This window comes from Quercus lobata, chromosome 3, assembly GCF_001633185.2.
Source record: "Quercus lobata isolate SW786 chromosome 3, ValleyOak3.0 Primary Assembly, whole genome shotgun sequence".
NCBI classification, from domain to species: Eukaryota; Viridiplantae; Streptophyta; class Magnoliopsida; order Fagales; family Fagaceae; genus Quercus; species Quercus lobata.
In genome coordinates this window covers 33,613,734-33,634,844 of record NC_044906.1, presented here as the reverse complement: position 1 = coordinate 33,634,844, position 21,111 = coordinate 33,613,734, and the positions used below count along the sequence as shown (strand labels likewise).

Here is a 21,111-nt window from a genome sequence, read left to right as displayed (position 1 = left end):
GTAAAACTCTTGTATGATCACGGAGGGACAAGTGACGAGATGCCACACAGTGACTCCTAACCCCTACTGTAGATGATAGTGGGAAGGTTAGTATCAAAGCTGTTTGATAGAACAGCTTGGCATTTCGAATGAATGCCTCGTCATGAGAAGTTCTTCGAAAAGTCCTTACGGGCTTTATCATGATGGAATCAGACGTGAGATGGAGTAGAATCAGAGGGGGAAGAAGAAGAAGATGCCTTGGAACGAAGATGGTTCCGGGACGGAGTAGATTTGCGTTTAGGTGCCATAGAGCAAACTAACGCAAGAAAGGGAAAGGGAAAGAGAGAGACACGTAGAAAAGTACCAAACAGTTTAATATCAATATGATAAAAACAAAATGGTATGTATGCATGAAAAATGCATGAACATGTAACATGTAACATTAAAAACATTATGGGCTTAGCCCAATCCAATCCTACCAGCACACAACATTTTAACATAGTAATCACACATCTAAAAGGCTTGAACATTGTTAAAAACGCAAATGTGATGCAATGCATAAACATTTAGGATCATTTACACAAACCCATCCCAAAAATTTTCAAAAACCTCATCAATTTTGAAAAACCCCAATTTTTTTTTTTCAAAAACCCAAAAATCTAGGTCTAATGCATGAAATGCATGAATAATGAAGGATTAAGGACCTTTACTAGAGAAGAAAAACCTTATCTAGGCCGAAAATCACTTGGGAATGAAGTTTGGAGTAAGAGAGAAATGTTTGGGAAGGTGAGACGCTAGAAAGGATCAAGAGAGATCGAGAAAAATGAAATGGAAATCGCGCTGACCCTTTATATAGAAATCCTAGTTTCTCGATGGATCGAGAGGTGTCGAGAGCTATCAAGAATTAAAATGGCCAGAAGGAGCTATCGAGAGGTGTCCACAGCAAAGTGACTTCGATGGATCGAGAAGCTATCAAGCATCTATCAAGCATACAGAAACTTCCTCGATGGATCGAGAATCTGTCGAGAAGCTATTAAGCTTGATTCTCAAAAACCTTGATGGATCGAAATTACGATAACAGCTATCGAGAAATGAAGCTCAAGAGGCTCGATAGATAGCCTAGCTGTCGGGAGGTATCGAGAAGTTGTCAAGATTGCTTAAAAATAGTTTTCCAAAGAATAAAAAAACATAGACATTAATGCAATCAAATATGCTACTCAATCAAAGATCCAAACAACATTTTAAGCTCTCAAAAACATCTCTCATCAAGAAAAATGTCAAGCATTTAGATCCAAAACACACACACACACAAAACAAGTCAAATCAATTTTATATTTCAAAAACAAGTCAAGAATAGTTTAGTGAGTATACATTAACACATATATTCCTTGTGATGGCCAAATCACATTATACCTACACATGTATCAAGAGTAGCAAAGACTATTGTGTATTGTGTGTGAAAAACATCGCAAGATTGCATAAGTGTCTACATGTTATGATGATTTAAGATATGAGAGAATCACTTTAACTCACACATAATCATAAATGCTTGATGGGGACTATCACCTTCAAGGTATATCCTATAACTCCCACATTTCCTAGAAGACATGCTTGCAATCATATATAAAGCATTTTGAATCTTTTTGCTTTTGTTTTTCTTTGCATATTTTTCTTTTAAGAAAAATATGCATGGGCATATAAGAGAAAGAAAAGAAATACTCAATTGTGTTAAGTTTTTGACATTGCACTTTTACTATGCCGAAGCATACGGATGTCATTTTATGATTGATTGGCAATAATGGTGAAATGGTTATTTATGCCTTTCTCTTAGGATTTTCTAGTCTTTCTCGTCAAAAGGAGTGATACGAGTGTTAAGTACAAGAGATTACTTAATCTTACTCATCATAAACATAAGCCACAAAGCTCACTTGCTTAGTTGTGCATAGAGATGCTCATCTAAGCTACAAAAGATACAAAGTTTAGAAAATTTTGTTTTAATGGCCATCCAAGGTACACAAATACTAATGTACACAAACACATTGTTTTTGTATTTTTCTGATTTTTCAATTTTTCTTTTTTATTTTTGTAAAAAAAAAAATGAAAATAAACAAACAAAAACATGTTAAACAAAGCAAAACATAAACTAGACTGATTCAAGACAAGAAAGTAAAACACACAAGTAATGCAAACTTAAAAACAAGAAAGGGAGAGATAGAGAGAAAAAGTGATTAAATCACTTGTAGCATTTTTCCTTCCACAACTTGGAAGAACCTTTCCACTTTACAAACCCTTGATTCGGTGGTGAAGGGGAAGAATTGAAACCGTTCAAGTTCGAAAGGAAGATGAGGGCTTTGAGTAGATCTCTAAAAGGAGCAAAGAAGGATGAAAACTGATTCTGGTTTCCCAATGAGATCATACTGTTACTCTGTTAAGTGGCTAACCACTTATAGCAATTAGGTCAAGTATGTCCAATTGCTCCATAGTGATAACAGAGATGCTACTTCTTATGTTTAGACTTTTGAGTGTTTCCCTTCTTAGCCCTAGGGTTTTTACTCCCTTTCTTATCCAACTTAGGGAATGCTCCTAAGATAGATTCACCCTTATCTATATTCTCACTAGCTAAAACATTTTTGACATCATTATTCTCAAATTCAACATTATTAGTAGGAGAAACAAACACAGTAGTACTAGTAGAAGCAATACTAGGAGAAGAAAAATCATACCCTAGATCGGTTCGATCAGAAGCAAATATCAGAATGCTGAGCATCTCGTCAAGCTTTGCACTTGAAGTCCTTTCCAATTGAGCTCTGATTTGGAATAGCTCTGCCTTAAGCTTATTGGTCTTTTCAGCCAAGAAATTGTTCTTAAACCGTAGTGCTCCAATAGTGTAATTAGCTTCATCAAAATTTGTGGAAAGCTCTTCTGGATCAAGTTCCACATCACTCAGCTTCTTGTTGGCTAGCCTATATAGTTTTTCATGCTTCTTAGAAACCCTATACAACTTTTCATAGGCTATATGGATATCATCTTGATTGTCCATTTTCTCGAACTTAGAATCCACCAAGTCCTCTTCATCATCCACATCTTCAAAAATCCCTTTAGTAGGATTTACAGTGGCAGTGAAGGCATTTAGGATTCCATCATCCTCATTATTAGAATCATCCTTAGGCTCGGTGTCGCTAAAAGTAGCAGCAAGTGCTTTTCTTTTCCCAATGGTCTTGAGATACGTAGGGCACTCTTGTTTCATCTGACTAAAACCTTGACATCCAAAACAGTTTGGTTTTGAGGGAACAATCTACTGACCACCATCCCTAGCATCCTTTTTTCCTTTGTCTTGGTTCTCGAACTAAGACGAGCTGGACTGCTTGCGGTCTTTGACAAATCTTTTAGCATTGACATTCTTCATAAACTTTTTGAATTACCAGGTAATATAGGATTTCATCTTAGAATCTTCATCGCCTAAAGACTCATCAGTGTCACTGCTCTTAGCCTTCAATGTCATGCTTTTACCCTCACTAGATTTCACAATCCTTGTCAAACCCAACTCATAGGTTTGCAAATTGCCAACTAGCTCTGTCAAAGGAATTTTGTCAATATCCTTTGATTCCTCAATCGCGATGATTTTGGCATGAAATCTCTTGGGTAGAGATTTGAGCACATTTCTAACAATCTTTGGTTCGGGAATGGTTTCCCCAAGATTAAAGGCTGAGTTCACTATGTTGTTGAGCTTGGCATAGAACTCATCAAATGACTCATCCTCCTCCATCTTGATCTTTTCAAAGCTCATAGTAAGCCTCTGAAGTTTTGAATCCTTGATAACCTTAGTTCCTTCATAGGTTGTCTAGAGGATGGTCCATGCTTCCTTTGCAGTTTTAGTGGAGGATATCTTCTTGAACTCCTCATTCATGACTACACTAAATAAGACATTCAATGCTTTGCTGTTAAAGTTAGCCACTTTGATCATAGCATCATCCTAATCAGCCGGCGCTTCCTTAAGCCTAGTCTAGCCTATTACCATAGCTTGCTACACTTTCTCATCTAATGACTGCAAGAAAGTTTTTATGCGTACTTTCTAATATGCATAGTTAATGCCATCAAATAAAGGAGGTATCATATGAGATTGTCCTCTATCCATGACAACAGGAGTCAATGGATCACACAGCAAAGATTAACCCTAATCAGAGTGTGTCTGCTCTGATACCACTTGATAGGGCAAGAAAGTATTGACCCCTTGTGATAAATTAACCAATTAATTAGCCAAGTGAATTAATTAAGTTAATTAACATGCAATACGCATGGTAGCATAAACAAATCACCAACTAAGTTAATATGCAGCAGAAAATAAAGTTGGCATGGTGATTTGTTTATGAATGAGGAAAACCTCTAAGGTAAAAACCCCACCGGGTGATTTTAAGGTCACCACTCTCAAGAATCTACTATTATCACAACAAGCAGTTACAAGTAAAGGAATCCCAATACCTTATACCAACCTACAGTTGAACCCTTACCAAAATACCCAATTGGACTTGTTCTATAGTGACAATCTCTCCTTTCAATGTAAGCTCCCAGTACGTGACTAACTAGTTTGATGCGTGGATCCCAGTACGTGGCTTACAAACCAACTTGAGAAGGATGTTGGCTACAAAGTTCTTTAGTTCATCAATACGATAAAGATCACGAAGCTCCTTGGTTACAAAACCCTACGATGTACAAACTCAACAGCTTCTTCAAAAGAAAGATGAACTAAGACATATGTCTCCAGTTCACAATATGCTTGTGAAAAACTTTTGCATTGATGTGCATTAGCTGTGGCGACCTTTAAAACAATCCTTATATATATTTAGGGTTGTGAGAAAAGAAATCTCAAACATCTATACACAAATTAGAGTGAAATCATATCTGAAAAATTAATTTTCTTAAATCTCGATAGATAGGGTATCTACTATGCAGCTATTGAGCATCGGGCTAAACTGCCTTTTAAACCTCGATAAATGCTATCTGTCGAGCTAGCTGTTGAGCTTTAAAATCTAGCGTTTCTTCACTTGTTTTTTGAACAGACTTGCATGGCTTTAACACTTGGACTTGAAACTTTGTTCCTTGAAGCATTAAACATATCCTAGATCTACCAAATTACAAGTAAAGTGCATTTTGTCAAAGGATTAGCCAATTCTATATTGACATATGTTCCTAACATGATTCACATATGTCCTAACAAATGACTCTTCTTTTCTGACTTTTTTGCTCCCCTTACGTTATAGACGTTCAGGAGGCTTTTCCTTTAGGAACTTCCCTTTTGTAAGTAAAGTATTTTAGACCTCAAAGAGGTGAACAAACTTCTTTGATTTCTAAAATATTCTCTCATTAGAAGAGGAAGCTCATGCAAGAGGCATTTAGTTTTTTTTTTCTTTTCTTCTTCCATTAATTAGTATGTTATTGTTCGTCTCTTGAATATGATTAATATGTTTTATTGTGCCTTGTTCTTAATATATAATTGCCATCCTTATATACTTTGTTAGAATTTTCTTTGATGTGTTCTTTAGATGATTGTTTGTTTCAATTCCTTCTCTTTGATTTCAAAATCTGCAATTAACCATCAAAGCCTTTTTTTTTTATTATAAAAACTCAAAACTGATCTGTATTTTTATTAAATACAATTCTGATTTTTTTCTAAACTCAAAATTGATCTATGTTTTCATTAAATACAAATCTGAATTTTTCCTGATCTCAAAACTAAAATGTATTTTCATTAAATACAAATCTGATTTTTTTTTTTTCTGATCTAAAAAAGAGTTAGGTTAAAGTTTTTTTATATATGTGATGCAGGCATAATAATTTTGTCTCATGAATATAAACCCTCTTTAAAAAAAAAAAAAAATCTTTTTGTTTTTTTGTTTTTTTGTTTTTTTTTGTTTTTTTTTGTTTTACTTTACAAACAATAGATCTGATTTTTCTTGATAAAATCTTTCTTTTTACTCTTTACCAAAAACAGATCTGGTTTTTACAAATCAAATCTCATTTTTTTAACTTAACAAACAACAAATCTGACTTTTCTTGATAAAATCTTTCTTTTTACTCTTTTACAAAAAATAGATATGATTTTTTACAAATCAAGTCTCATTTTTTTTCTTTTACAAGAACAAATCTAATTTTTACAAACCAAGTCTTATTATTATTATTATTTTTTAATTTTCAAGATAGATCTGATTTTTCTTTAAAAAGTGGACATATTCATAAGGCAAATTTGTTTAAATTAATTTTTTTTCAAGTGCTTATCTTGTGCATTATAACATATCATTCAACATCATTTGAAAATGGGTATATTGGTCATTAGAGTTTAGAAGGTCGGACTCTGTTTGGGCGGAATGGGTGCTTAACACCTTCCCATTCTGTAACCTAGTCCCTGGACTTAGGTTTTTGGATAGGTAGATTGGTGTTTTGTCATTTAATTTTGGTAGATTATAACTAGGACCAAAACTTTGTATTCTTTTGCATAGATTGTAACTAGGACCAAAGCTTCATAAGGTTAATTGACCAAGGTTGTATTTTTTTTATTCAATCAATGACATTCGAAGTGTCTTGCAAGCACCAAAAGAGAGATGCCTTGCAAGCACCTAAATCTCTTTTTGAGAGGCCTAATTTTCTAGTCTCTCACAGTGGCGACTTCACCGGGGATGTCGAGGGCTAAGCTTCATGTTAGACTTTAAGTGACCAACTATATACCCTTGTCTTTCACATGATGTTGTTTGTTTGTTTGTTTGTTTGCATTATGTCTTGAGATGTTTGTATGATATTTTTTGTTTATGTTGCCATGTTGATTGTTAAGAGCCTTCCCTAATTGTTATAGTGTGTGACATCGAAACTACAAATATGTATGCACCCATTTGAACATATGGTGGTAGTAACCATAGATCGCCGGTCTTCATTATATTTGGGTACCCAGTGGCGTACTCACCAACTAATAGCCCAAAGTCACTAGATTACTTCTTGTTGACTATAAAGGATAGAACATGCCATTTGGACCAACATAATGCTCATTACATTACAAGTTGGGAGGTGTAACATCTTAGCTATGGGAAACAATGAAACAACAAACCCACCCTACAATGTAATGACTTAGAACCTACCCTTAGGCCGGTCCATGTTAAAATTGCATTGCATGTTTTGTGTGTCGGTTTGGTTGGTTGATTGATATAGATGGGGACCTAACTTTGATTGACCCAACCAAGCATTTTCTTAAGGGAGAATTTGGTTAAGATCAGAGGGAAGACTTTAAAGAGAACCCAAGACCGACACCTAAGTTAGTAGTTCTAGTTCCAAGCCCATCACAATATTGAAGCCCTTGAGCATAGAAGACACTTCACTATTGCAACATCACAATATTGTGTTCAACCTACAAGAAAGTCCAAGCCATAAGAAGTCCGAAGACTGCATCACTATGGCGGAAAAGGGAGAGCATCCAAACACTGAAGAACCCGTGAGCACTCAAGAGCTACTAAACACCATGGTAGCTAGTCAAATCTAGTCGAGGGAGGACATAAACCTTATGGTACAAAAATTTTAGAACCTGAAAAATGGCCAAGAGGAGAACAAGACTAATCATAATTCCCCAACCATGGAGGGTGAGAAGATCTTCAAAAGGATAAACAGGATGGAAGAGATTATTAAGAGATCTCGCAGGATGGAAGACCTTGTGAACTACCAATCACTCTCACTTTTCCCTGATGTGAGATTGCCTCCCAAATTCAAGATGCAAACCTTGGACAAGTTTGATGGGATTGGCTACCTAAAATCCCATTTGAAGATGTATATGAAGGCCATGCTACCCTTAGGAGCAATTGAAGAACTACTTGCTCAAATGTTCCAAAATACATTGACAGGAGCCGTTCTTAGGTGCTTCGTCAATCTAGATGATGCTAGAGTAAGGAGTTGGGAGGACATTTGCTACGAATTTCACAATTGATACAAGTACAACATAGAAATGGATGTAACAAGGAGAGATTTGGAGACCACGAAGCAAGAGCCGAAAGAATCCTTCTCAACCTTCATTATCAAGTGGAGGTTCAAAATTGCATAGATGATGAACAAGCCAAGTGAAGAAGAATAATTACCCATGGTTGTAAAAAACTTATTTCCTGTATACCATAAGTACTTGTTTGCTCAGTATTTTCTTAATTTTAAAGCATTGATTGCTACTGGAACCCAAATTAAGGATGCAATAAATAATGATACTATAAAGAATGAGGACCCACCAACGTTTAAAAAGATTTTAGGATCTAGTTTTAAAACTGCAAAAGTTCCAAATATATACAAAAATGATCCTTACCAACTTATTGCCCTAATGCAAGTATCACAAGGGCCACCTCCAATGCCTAGGAAGGAATTTCATGAGTTATATATGTCCGTGAGTCAAGTGTTTGAAAAACTTAAAGCAAAGGGGTTACTAAAACTCTTAGACCCAAGATCAATCTCAAACCCATTGCCTGTATGATTTGATGTGTGTAAGAGGTGTGCTTACCACCAAAGCCCTAGCCATGATACTTGCAAGTGTTTTGGCCTTCACCATGCAATTCAAGATCTGATAGACACTAAGGTGATTGCACTGCCTACAAGGCCTAGTATCACTAATAATCCCTTGCCTAACCACAATTTTAGGAGATTACCAAGATTTAATTGCTTGATGATTGAAGAGGAAAGTGAAGAAGACCCGTTTGAGTTGATTTATGACTTACCCAAGTGCTTTATGATGACATTGGAAGAGTTGATGGGTATGACGTTCGCTGCAAGGTATGATATATGAAGTGAAGATGTTATAGAAACCCTAAATTACCCAACATCCACAAATTGAGGGAGACACTTCAAACCCCAATCAAACTACCCAACATCCATAAATGGGGGGGAGACACTTCAAACCCCAAGCAAGTTATCAAACACCTACATATTGGGGGAGACATTTTGAACCCCAATCAAACTACCCAACATCCAAAAATGGGAGGAGACACTTCGAACCCTAATTAAATGACCCGACATCCACATATGGGGGGAGACACTTTAAACCCTAAGATACCGATCTAAATGACCCATAAAAAATTGCCTACATTACAAAGGGGGGGAGGGAGACACTTCAAACCCCTACATTTGGAGACAGACAGTCCGATAGAAGCCTTGAACACACCTACTGGAGAGGATGAAGTCCTCAAGCAACTACAAAAGACACAAGCCAATATATCTTTATGGGGTTTACTCATGGCCTCATACAAGCACCGTTAGAATTTAGTAGACCTTCTCAATCAAATCCAAGTCCCTATAAACACTACTTCGTAGGATCTAAATGCTATGATTGGGTCTATAAGTAGGGAACTCATAATTTCCTACTTTGACAAAAATTTGATGAAGAAGGTGAAGCACCACAACGACCTATTACACATTACTATAGATGCCAAAGGCAAAAGGATTCCAATGGTTCTAATTGATGATGGAAGTGCCTTAAATATGTGTCCTTTAAAGACTGCAAGTTGCCTGAGCCTAAGTATTGAAGATTTTGTGCCGACTAATCAACTTGTGAGGGCATATGACAATAGTAGAAGAGAAGTCTTGGGAACCATAACACTGGCACTCATTATAGGGCTAATGATTAAGAATGTGGAATTTCAAGTCCTGAACATAGCTTCGTGCCTCAATTTGCTCCTTGGGCGACCATGGATCCATGACACAGAAGTCATACCTTCATCCCTATACCAAAAGGTTCGGTTTCCACATGAAGGAGCCATAGTTACCATATATGGCAATACTTTAACCGTACCAAAGCCCATTTTAGTATTGATTCTGAGAAGGAGCCATTGACCTTGGATGGCTTTGAAGTTGAGAAGCCTGGTTTTGAAAGAAGAGAAGAGGAAGTGGAGAAGATCCCCATGGACATTGCTTCCTACAAAAATAACAACGTGGTGGCAATGATGAGGAGAATGAATTACCTTCCGGGGATGAACTTGGGGAAGACTGTAAAAAATCCAACTGTTCAAGTCCGAATAGTTTCTACAACCACACCACCTTTTGGGTTAGATTTTAAGCCCACTGATGATGACTTGTTAAATTTGGAGGTGAGAAGAATTGTCCATGCCAAGGCCAAAGCAAAGGGACTTCCTTGTCCTCCAGAACCCCTAAGGCCCTATACTCCCACATTGAATAGAAAGTTTGTCAAAGCAGGAGATAGTCAACACTATTGGGGATTCCCTGAACCAAGATATGATCCTGAGTCAAGAACAATGGTGCCTAGGTTTGAGCTATTATTTGATTGCAATAACAAGCTTCCAGAACTGAAGAAGGAAGACACAAATTGGGTCCCCACTAATTGGACTGATTACATGGACCTTGATGCAATGACTATGCTTCTAGGAAATGCCATTTGCAATATAGGAGAAAAAGAGTATTGGGAGGCTTGGCAATATGCATTGAAAAGCCCATATGAAGCCAGAATAAGAGATGAATATGAGGAAGGGGGAGAGGCCCTTAGTGATGATGATGAAGGTAGCAACAGGAAGATTGATAGTAGTAGTGATAGCAGTAGTGGTGACAATGGAGATGGTGAGGATGATAGCAATAGTGATAGTGAAAGCGATGATAATGAAGACTATGATAGCCAAAATAGTGGCAATGATTGGGTTGAAACCCCTAGTGGCAAAGAAGATGAAGATGTAGGAATTTTTTATGAAGACCACTCTGATGATGATGTGGACTACTATGATGGAGATATGAAAGATGATGCTGAAGCTGAACCTATAGATGTGGAGAGTAGCATTGAAAGTAAAGCATATGAGCTAGAAAATGTGCTGGAAGTTGTAGGAGATGAGGTTAAAGATGTTGATAGTATAGATTATGATGATTACCCCTATGGGCGTCCCTCTGATTGGAGTTGCATTATTGATGGTAGCTCAAGGTCAGGCCTTCGATATGACATGCACGGTAGAGAAATTCCTGAGTTAGGATCATTTCACAATTTAGAACTTGGCTCATTAACCCCATACACTGAGGAAAAAGATGACATAGACGCAAGATTGACCACGTTAGATAGAAGGCTAATAATCGACAGTTTCAGAAACTTAACACCAGAGAGTTTTGAAGGTGAAGATGAGAAGACGGAAGGGAATGAGTTAGAATACCTCCCCCAATACATCCACCCAAACAACAAAGGAAAGTAAGATTTTTTTGGTGAGTGGATGGATAGTATAGAGCATCAGGATGCTTATATGATTGACAAGCCTACAGATATGGAGATTGATGGTGAAGGCACAAATTATATAGATGAAGACCCCATGGTATTAATGCTAAAGGAAGAAGGAATTCATTGGGAATTGCCTGCCATCGTTGAAGCCATAATCGAGTTGAAGAATTGGGTATGGGAGGGAGCCGCCCACCCTATAGAAGACCTTGTGCAGAAGATTAAGACCGTCGAGCCAATCACTCTTGCCAAAAACATTGTTTCCCCTATTGAGTATGTTTCTGCTAGTATTATTGTTCCTATTGAGTCTGTTTGTGATTGTATTCCTATAGAGTCTATTTCTGTTGAGTTTGTTGAGAATTCTTTTCCTTATAATATGATTTTTTATTCTGCTTATTTTTTGGCTTTGAATGTTTTTATTTTGAAAATTGGGAAAGAAACTCTTAATAATAAGGAATTAAAACAAGGGCATATAGAACCTAAAAAAGAAGAAATCCAATTTGTTAACCTAGGAACTAATGATGAACCTAAAAAGATAAAAGTGGGCAATACCCTAGCCCTTTTAAGAAAGATGCATTAGTGGCCTTGTTGACAGAATTCAAAGAAGTATTTGCATGGTCATACGAAGACATGCCTAGGATTGATATAGATATAGTGCAGCATTACATTCCAACAAATCCAACTATAGAGTCGGTCAAGCAGAAGTTGAGAAGAATGAAGCTAGAGTGGACTCTTAAGATCAAAGAAGAGGTTGAGAAACAGTACAATGCAGGATTCCTGAGAGTGGTCAACTACCTAGAATGGTTAGCTAATGTGGTTCTTGTACTAAAGAAGGATGGGAAAGTGAGAATGTGTGTAGACTTTCGAGATCTGAATAAGGCTAGCCCAAAATATGATTTTCCCTTGCCTCACATTGATATCTTGGTTGATAATACAACAGGACATGTCTTGTTGTCATTAGAAAACCTCCTTCATTACTTTATGGGGACGTATTGCTACAAGGTTATGCCATTTGGCCTTAAGAATGCTGGTGCTACTTACCAACATGCAACCACTACTTTGTTACATGATTTGATCCACAAAGACGCTGAAGTTTATGTTGATGACATGATAGTGAAGTCTAAAGACCGAGAAGGGCATATACCAGTTTTATGGGAGTTCTTTGAAAGAATCCAATTCTACAAGTTGCAGACGAATCCCAAGAAGTGCAATTTTGGTGTAACATCTAGAAAGCTATTAGGGTTTATGGTAAATCAAAGAGGAATTGAAGTCAATCTTGACAAAATCAAGGCAATTTTAGAGATGAAGCCTTCCAGGACTGAGAAGGAGATTCAAGGGTTTCTAGGGAGGATACAATACATCAGCAGATTCATAGCCTAGCTCACCATGACATATGAGCCACTTTTCTGACTGCTCAAGAAAGATATTCCCATAATATGGAATGAACAATGCCAAGAAGTTTTCTAGAAGATTAAGAATTATCTGATGAAGCCACCAATACTGGTTTCACCAATACTTGAAAAGCCATTATTATTGTATCTCACAACTATGGATACAGCAATGGGGGCTTTGCTTGCTCAATACCTAGAGGAGTCTAGGAAGGAGAATGCAATTTACTACATTAGCAAGAAGATGTTGGCTTATGAAGAGAAGTATTCACCATTTGAGAAGACATGTGTATCACTTGTATGGGCAACCCGAAAACTCAGACTTTATATGCTTGTGTTCAAGGTCTTATTGATTGCAAGAATGGACCAATTGAAATATCTAATGGAGAAACCTGTGCAAGATGGGAAGATAGCTAAATGGGTTTTGCTTCTATTAGAATTTGATATTAAATATGTGACTTATAAGTTTGTGAAGGGGATAGCAATTGCTAATCATTTAGCCCATTGTTCACCTAAAGAAGCTGAAGAAATCCAAGGAGACTTTCCGGATGAGGATATCATGGGGATTGAAGTAGAATCATGGAAGATTTTGATAGAGCAATTAATCAAAATGGAAGCGGCATTGGAACTCCGAATTTCTCCAAAAGGGAAACACATCCCATTCTTTGATAGGCTTAACTTTCCTACCACTAATAATGCCACTGAATATGAAGTTTGCATTATGGGCTTACAAGCAGCCCTAGGTCTTGGAGTGAAAGAGTTGGAAGTATACGATGACTTAGCCTTGATAATTTCTCAAATTCACAATAGATGGAAGATCAAAGAAGAAAGGCTAATGTCTTATCATGAATGTCTTCAGAAGTAGGCCTTGAAATTCAGTAAGATCCAGTACCAATATGTGCCAAGAATGCAGAATCAGATTGCAGATGCTTTAACAACAATGACATCTATGATGGATGGACCTATGGAAGATGAAACTCGACCAATAATGGTGGAACAAAAAGGAGAGCCAGCTTATTTCATGTTGATAAAAGAAGATGAGGGAATGAATGGAGAAGGTGAATGGTATTCAGACATTCTACAGTACCTCAAGGATGGGACATACCCAAAGGCTATAGACAAGAATGACCAATTGACCATTAGAAGGTTGTCCACTAATTATATTATTTGTGGTGAAAGACTTTACAGAAGATCATATGATGGAATTCATTTCCTTTGTGTGATTGCCAAGGAGGTACAACAAGTAATTGAAGAGGTTCATGAGTCAAGTTATGGGCTGTATATGAATGCACACATGCTATCATGAAAAATAATAAGATAAGGTTATTACTGGACAACTATAGAAGTAGACTACGCAGCTCATGTTTGGAAGTGCCATTAATGCTAAGTCCATAGAAATCTGAAGCACGTGCCACCTATGCCATTACATACCATGATTTCACCTTGGCCGTTTTCTAGATGGGGGATAGACATTATTGGGAAGATTCACCCAACAACATCTAATGGCCATGAATTCATACTTGTTGCAATTGATTATTTCATCAAATGGGTAGAAGCTACCTCATACAAGGTTTTGAACTCAAAGAAAGTTGCTCCATTTGCAGATATGGGGCACCATATGAAATTATCTCTAACAATGGGCTGCATTTCAAAGGAGAGATAGAAAAGGTACTTCGACAGTTCAATATTCAGCACCACAAATCCTCACCATACCATCCTCAAACTAATGGACTTATTGAGGCTGTAAACAAGAACATGGGGTGAATCTTGAAGAAGAGCACGAAAAAAAACTTGAAGAAGAGCATGAAGAACTATAAAGACTGGCACCTATAACTACCTTATGCACTTTGGGGGTATAGTACATCAATTCGATCTTCCACAGGAGCTACTCATTATTCATTGGTGTATGGGATGGAAGCAGTTCTTCCCATTGAAATGGGTGTTCGTTCATTGAGAACAGTATTAGAGAGTGAAATCCCTGAGGTAGATTGGTTGCAAAGCAGATATGACCAATATGCATGATGGATGAGAAGAGACTCAAGGCCTTGTATCATATTCAGGGTTATCAAAGAAGGCTTAGGAAAGCTTTTGACAAGAAAGTAAGAACTAGAGATTTGGTGCTAAAAGAGATCCGAGCCCCGATTCAAGAGACAAACGAGAAGTTCAAGAAAAATTGGGTAGGTCTATATATTATCAAGTAGATATATTCTAGGGAGCAGTAAGGTTGATGGACTTAGATGCAAATTTTTTTACCGAGCTAACTTATATGGATCAATTGAAGAAATACCACATCTGAGGTGGTAGTCTAAAAATACCACGTCTAAAGTTGTTGTAAATTATGTTATTTCCCTTCTTAGGTTTCACTAAAAAAAAAAAGAAAAAAAAAAGAGGTAGGTTGAAAACCTGAAAAGGCGATCTACGCAAAAGGAGAGTTAAAAAAGAAGAAGAAGAAAAAAAAGAAAAAAAGAAAAAAAAGAGAGCGAGAGAGCCTACTAGGTTGAAAACCTAAAAGGACGGCCTAGGCAAAAGTTAAGGCAAATAAAAAAGAAGAACTACGTGGTGACCTGATCCTTCTGCCAAGGAGGTATGTAGGCAACCATATATTGATCTGGTCACAACTTCCCCAAACCCACCATTTACCCACTAAGCCAAAAAAAAAAAAAAAAAAAAATTGTTTTCAAAATTCAACCATTCTATTAAACAATGCCATTACATAGAAATCAAACCCCAAACCCTAAATAAAATAAATAAACAAACCCTAAAAACCTAAACCCTAAACAGAGCTCTTAACCTGAAAGTCCTAAATAATTTCTAAACTGAAGAGTTCCACATCAACTTTTAAAATAAACATGTTCAAAGCCAAAAATAAGAGGATCACTTTTTCTTCAGTCTTTTCCCTTTTGGTTGTTCATTGATTCCATCTATGCTAGGTACTTTGTCATCTTTGTCCCTCTTTTTAAACTCATAGTTGTCAGCATCAAGTTTTTCTTAGTTGTCTCTAAGAAATTGTTTTCTCATAGCAACCATGTCAGCCTCCTTATCTGCAATCTTGTTCACCAGCCAGTTAGAATGGTCCGTGGTCATCTTTTGAAAGTGAACCTTAATAAAAGATTGATCCACTCGGTCAGCCATCTCCAAGCCCAACAACATGTTCCTTATAAAAGTAGGATTTGTTTCCACAAGAGTGAAAGGTTTTCTTCCTTTTCCACCAGGAATTCCTTGCTCATATTGGAATTGCCTCAAAAGTCTATCAGCCTTATAGAAAGTTACCCTCCTTAATCCAACTATGAAGATGTGGTTTGATCCTAGGCTCACAACAAAGGAGTTGGACACTTCCACCAATAACAATTCCATCGAATTAAGACACCGGATTTCTTGTTCAGAAATTTCACCCAGTTGCTTTTAGTTTGACACTCGGTTTTGAGGATAGTCCTACTGAGGAAATTGCAAGGACCATAATCAGCAATAGTAGGCGTGGTAATCATGTCCGGTCTTTCCATCAACCAAATTTGCAAAGTCAAGGGACTCCTAAGAAAGTTTTGTGACTTTCCACCAAGAAATACAGAGTCCAGCCTAAAAGATTTTCTGCCAAGATTAGAGAAGTAGAATTATCATCCTTAACTTGACTCACAATGCCTAAGCTCGAGCATCCATAAAACCTGGCCTTCCAGAGCAAACAAAAATTCTCCCATGAAGCAAAGAGCTAAGCCAAAATTTTTCTGCATGTTGTTAGTCACTCCATGAGTATGTTTGTTAATCACTCTTGAAACAACTGCATGAAGATTCATTGTGTGGCCTTCAATCATGCTATTGGTACCTAAAGTAGGAAGTCCTAGAGCACCAGATAAAATCTCCCTATGTCTAGGATCACAAGAAATTGCTACGAATTTCTTGCTGGGATCATAACCCAGAATAGTTGAAAATTCTTCAATTGTGGGACAAAGTTCAGCAATTTTAAACCGGAATACATGATATTCAGTATCCCAAAACTTTACGGCAGCACAAAGGAAGTCCCACTTAATCTTGACATTCCTCAAAGCCTTGATTCCCTCTAGTTTGTAGGTTGAGAAATTGGTCTTAGTGCTAAAATCAAAGCTACAAACCCATCTATTGATATCATGAATGGTTGAACGAGGAAAATTTTGATTGTTAGCCATGGATAACTCCTGCATGTGATTATTGTTTCTTGATAACTTTGATTCAGAGATTTCTTTGTAGGATAGATGCTAAAATAAGCTACCTCAGTCCTTAACTAGGTCTAATTAAGTTTCAAGAATTTGTAATTGCCTAGGAAAGTGTTTCATGGTCTCAAACGAAGAGAACATTTTTCAAAAAACTCAAAAACACAAAAAACGTGTTGAAATAAAAAATAAATAAATAAAAACTTGAGGAATCGGCCCAAAATTGGGTGTGCTTGTCTGCACCTTAAAGTGCCAATCAGCACTCTAAAAGTGTTGAGTGCCGATCGGAACTCTAAGAGTGTCGATTGGCACCCATCTCAATTGAGGGGCATTTACCTTGTTTTGTGTTTTCAAGCACTTCTTGGGTCCGTTTTGACTCTGTTTTTCACTAAAAAGAAATTGATTGTACAATAAAGCTCCTCAAAAATTTGCGTGGATTGTCAAACCGGGGCATTTTGACATACTTTGTTCATTTGTTTTCAAAAACAAATCATTTGCATCACTGGTTTCAAAAAAAGGGGGGGGGGGGGAAGGAGAGAAAGTTAATCAAGTCAAGATTTTTCAAAGTCATCCATTCATCTCTTAGGGGCATTCAACTATGCCTTATCCCCTCCCTCTTTAACAACTAAAAATCACTCACTCCTTTTCAAAAAAAAAAAAAAAAAAAAAAGAGGAGAGAAATTCTTTTTAAAAGATGAAGGGTTATCATGAATAAAGTTTTCAAACTAGGGGCATTTGGCCATGCCTTATTCAAGTAAGTGCAAATCCCATCAGAATTGGGTAGATAAGTTCAAATTTTTTACTACAAGACTTCATTAGGTGAATTCTAAACTTGTCTCATCTAAAGTTTCAACAAGATCAAAAGCAATCCAAGGATAAAGAGCTAAAAGCTGAAATTAATACAAATTGTTAAAGAAGTACTTCATGTCTTTGCAGGAAAATTAAAGTACAGGTCAAGCATCATTCTAACCTTCAGGTCCTTTTGTGAGAAGATCATCTAGCTCCACCTCTAGAGGAGCCACCCTCAGTGTCTCCTTCCTAACTTGCATAAAATCAAGATTCTTGTTAATAGTTTTCAAGTTCAAGAGTTCTGATCCTCTCCTCCAAGGATCTTATGTTGGCATCAGCTAATGCCATTTGGTTGTTCTAAAAAATTAACAGAGACAAGTGTTAGATCCATTATCATAAAGGTCTAAGCAAAAACACTTGGAAAGCATCATCTTATACCCAGTTCACTTCATTAAGTACATATTGAGAAGATTGAGTGCACGCCACCAGTTGCAAACCTCCAATCATCTGCATGCTTTCTTCCACAAGATCAACCCTGACTTGAAACACAAATCCACCAATTCATGAACAACTCAATGAGCCAAAAATGAGTACAAGAGACTAAAGGATTTAGGAACACACTAGGTCATCCTAAGGCACATTTGGGGTGTGCTTTGGCCTATTTAAAGTCATAAAGCTGTATGACCCATTAGGATTCATCACTTCATATTGCCACGCAGGAAATGAGGATATGTCTCAATGAAAGAACTAGAATAGCCGCTAGCATGGCTAGGAGGGGGATTCTTCTCTTCCTCTACCTCCTCTTCAGAAGATGAAGCCTAAAATTGCAACATGCAGATATTTTCACAAAAGCTAAAACAAAGAAGATGAGGATACAAGATAAGATGCAACTTGACTTTAGAAAGAAAGAAAGATACCAAGGTTATAGGAATGCCAGCTACATAACCTTGCAATTGAGTCTGGACAAATTCAAGATAGTCTCCTAGTGTCCCCGAAACAACATGGCCGACTTGAGCATGAGCGATTTCTTCATTAGCCAAAAGGTTTGCCAACCGGATGGAGGGACAAGGATGAACTGGAATCATCGCAGGAGGGTCCACAAGTTGAACTTGAGTTAATACTTGGTCACCAAGATACCAATACCTCCCATGGCCACACTCAAACAATACTTGACGGCCATTCAGATCTTGAGCCCACTCACATTCAACATGCCCCTCACATCTAAGCCAAGGATCCAAAGACGCCTGAAAATCGTAAAGAACACAAAAAGAAAATAGCACATAAACGCTTGACCAAACACAAAACCCCCCCAAAAAAAAAAAAAAAAACTCACATCATCGGCAGTCAAGTTATCAATCACATACACCAAACTTGCAAAGAATGCTTGGAAGGCGTTGACAAACGATACTTAAGTAGCCAAGGAAGAAACCTAGGATACATGTCAATAACATCTTCTAAAACTTGAGGACCAACCCTAAAATATTCATACATCCAAACCTTAAAAAATTCAACATACATCATCAATGGCACAACAATCAAAATGACCTTCCAAAACACACATAGCCAAAAATTCAAAACCTCACCTGCCAAACAAACGGTGCATCTCCTAAGCTTGAAAGGCTATGCTGAGAAAGTTGAGTCATGAAATGCAAAATGGTTATGTAAGTTATGCCACCCCAATCATAATTTTTGATCTGGTGAATATCCCTCAGACTCCACAAATAGCACAAGCTCATAGTACTACCCAAGTCTGGACATAAGAGAGTTCCAATGAAAAGAAGCATGAACATGTGAGTGCCAGTTGCAATAGTCTTACAGTTCTCAATATTGGTGTACAGCCATATCAAGGAGACATTTTTGCTCTTCATTTTTGAAGGCATCACACCCAAAAGACTCTTAATCTCTTTTGAAGTGATGAAATCATTGACTTTAATTCTCTCACCACCCAATCTTAAGCTAGTAATGGCTGAGAAGTCATAAGGTGTCAACATCACCTCACCAATGCCTAGAAAATGGAAATGTAAGTAGTGTCCCAAAATTGCTCTGACAAAGCAATGAGTAGCTGGAGATCCTTATGCTCATTGGTATCATGATTCAATAGATCTTGGAAAAAGGTCTGGAAGCTAGCTTCATTAATGATGTTCTTAATGTCCAGGAACAATATCTCCCATATGCCTTTCAACATTTGGAGGCTATCTCAACTTTTAAGGTTCTGCAAAACAAAATTGGCCAATCATCACGATGTCTGATAGGCCAAAAACGAATTGACCCCTTTTGATATATTAATTAATTAATTATCCAAGTTTTATAATTAATCAAATTAATATGCAAACGTGTGGTAACACAAACAAATCAACAAATAAACTAAGTATGCAACGGAAAATAAATTTGACACGGTGATTTATTTACGAATGGGGAAAACCTAATAGCAAAAACCCCACTGAGTAATTTTCAGGTCACCACTCTCGGAATTCTACTATTATCACAACAAGCGGTTACAAGTAAAGGAATCCCAGTACCTTATACCAACCTACAACTGAACCCTTGCCCCAATACTCAATTGGAATTTTTCTGTAGTGACAATTTCTTCTTTTGATGCACAGCTCCCAATTACGTGACTACTGAATTGCACAGATCCAGTACGTGACTTTAATCACCAACTAGAGAAGATTGTTGGCTGCAAAGTTCTTCAGTTCATCCACACGATGAAGATCAAGAAAATGCTTGGTCACAAAACCCTACGGTGCACATATACAGCAACTTCTTCAGAAGAGATGAACTAGGGAAAAACTTTGTCTCCGGTTACAATTTGCTTGTACAAATTATTCTCAAAGCTTGTGCAACTTGTGAACATTTTGACAGCCCTTAAAATAATCCTTTTATATGTCTAGGGTTATGAGAAAAGGAAGCCCAAACACATAGAACTGGATTGGAGTCAAAACAGAACTGTAATTATGGTTTTCATAAAGCTCGACAGATACCTGTTTGTCGAGATGCTATCGAGGAGCTGTCGAGCCACGGGGTTGGAACAGCTCTTTAAGCTCGATAGATAGCTAGCTGCCGAGCTTTTATGATAAGCACTTTTCAGCTTGAATCTTGGATAAACTTGCATGGCTTCTTGGATAAACTTGCATGGCTTCAACACTTGATCTTGAAACATAGTTTCTTGAAGTATTAAAAACACCTAGATCTACCCAATTACAAGTAAAGTGCGTTTTGTCAAAAGACTAGCCAATTACATAAAATAGTGACATATGCTCCAAATAAGTGAATCACATATATCCTACCAATCTCTCCCTTTGGCAATCCATGACAAAACCACATCTAACAAATGAACATATGAGAGAAGTCACAAATCACTCAACTCATATTCACTTGTTGAATACAATAAAATCTATCCTAATACAAACTCTTAAAAAACTTTGCAAAAAGAGAGTTTATGGCAAGTAGACTTTGACAACCTATATTTTTTAGACACTTTAAACAAAACTCATTAAGACATCTTTGTGTGAAACATAAATAATAGATTGCATACAAGTAATAAGAACCATGTGTATAAAGA

At 37.1% G+C, this 21,111-nt stretch overlaps 1 protein-coding gene across 1 annotated transcript; it reads left to right on the top strand.

Moving 5' to 3' along the window:
- The first annotated feature begins 12,739 nt into the window (after positions 1–12,739).
- Positions 12,740–13,444, top strand: LOC115980794. The gene has a single exon (XM_031103006.1). The coding sequence runs from the start codon at positions 12,740–12,742 to the stop codon at positions 13,442–13,444; it is 705 nt and encodes a 234-aa protein (XP_030958866.1).
- The last annotated feature ends 7,667 nt before the right edge of the window (positions 13,445–21,111 follow it).

Bases quoted from the DNA above. Each gene is read 5' to 3' on its own strand.
- LOC115980794 (XM_031103006.1), top strand. From the start codon at position 12,740: ATGGATACAGCAATGGGGGCTTTGCTTGCTCAATACCTAGAGGAGTCT.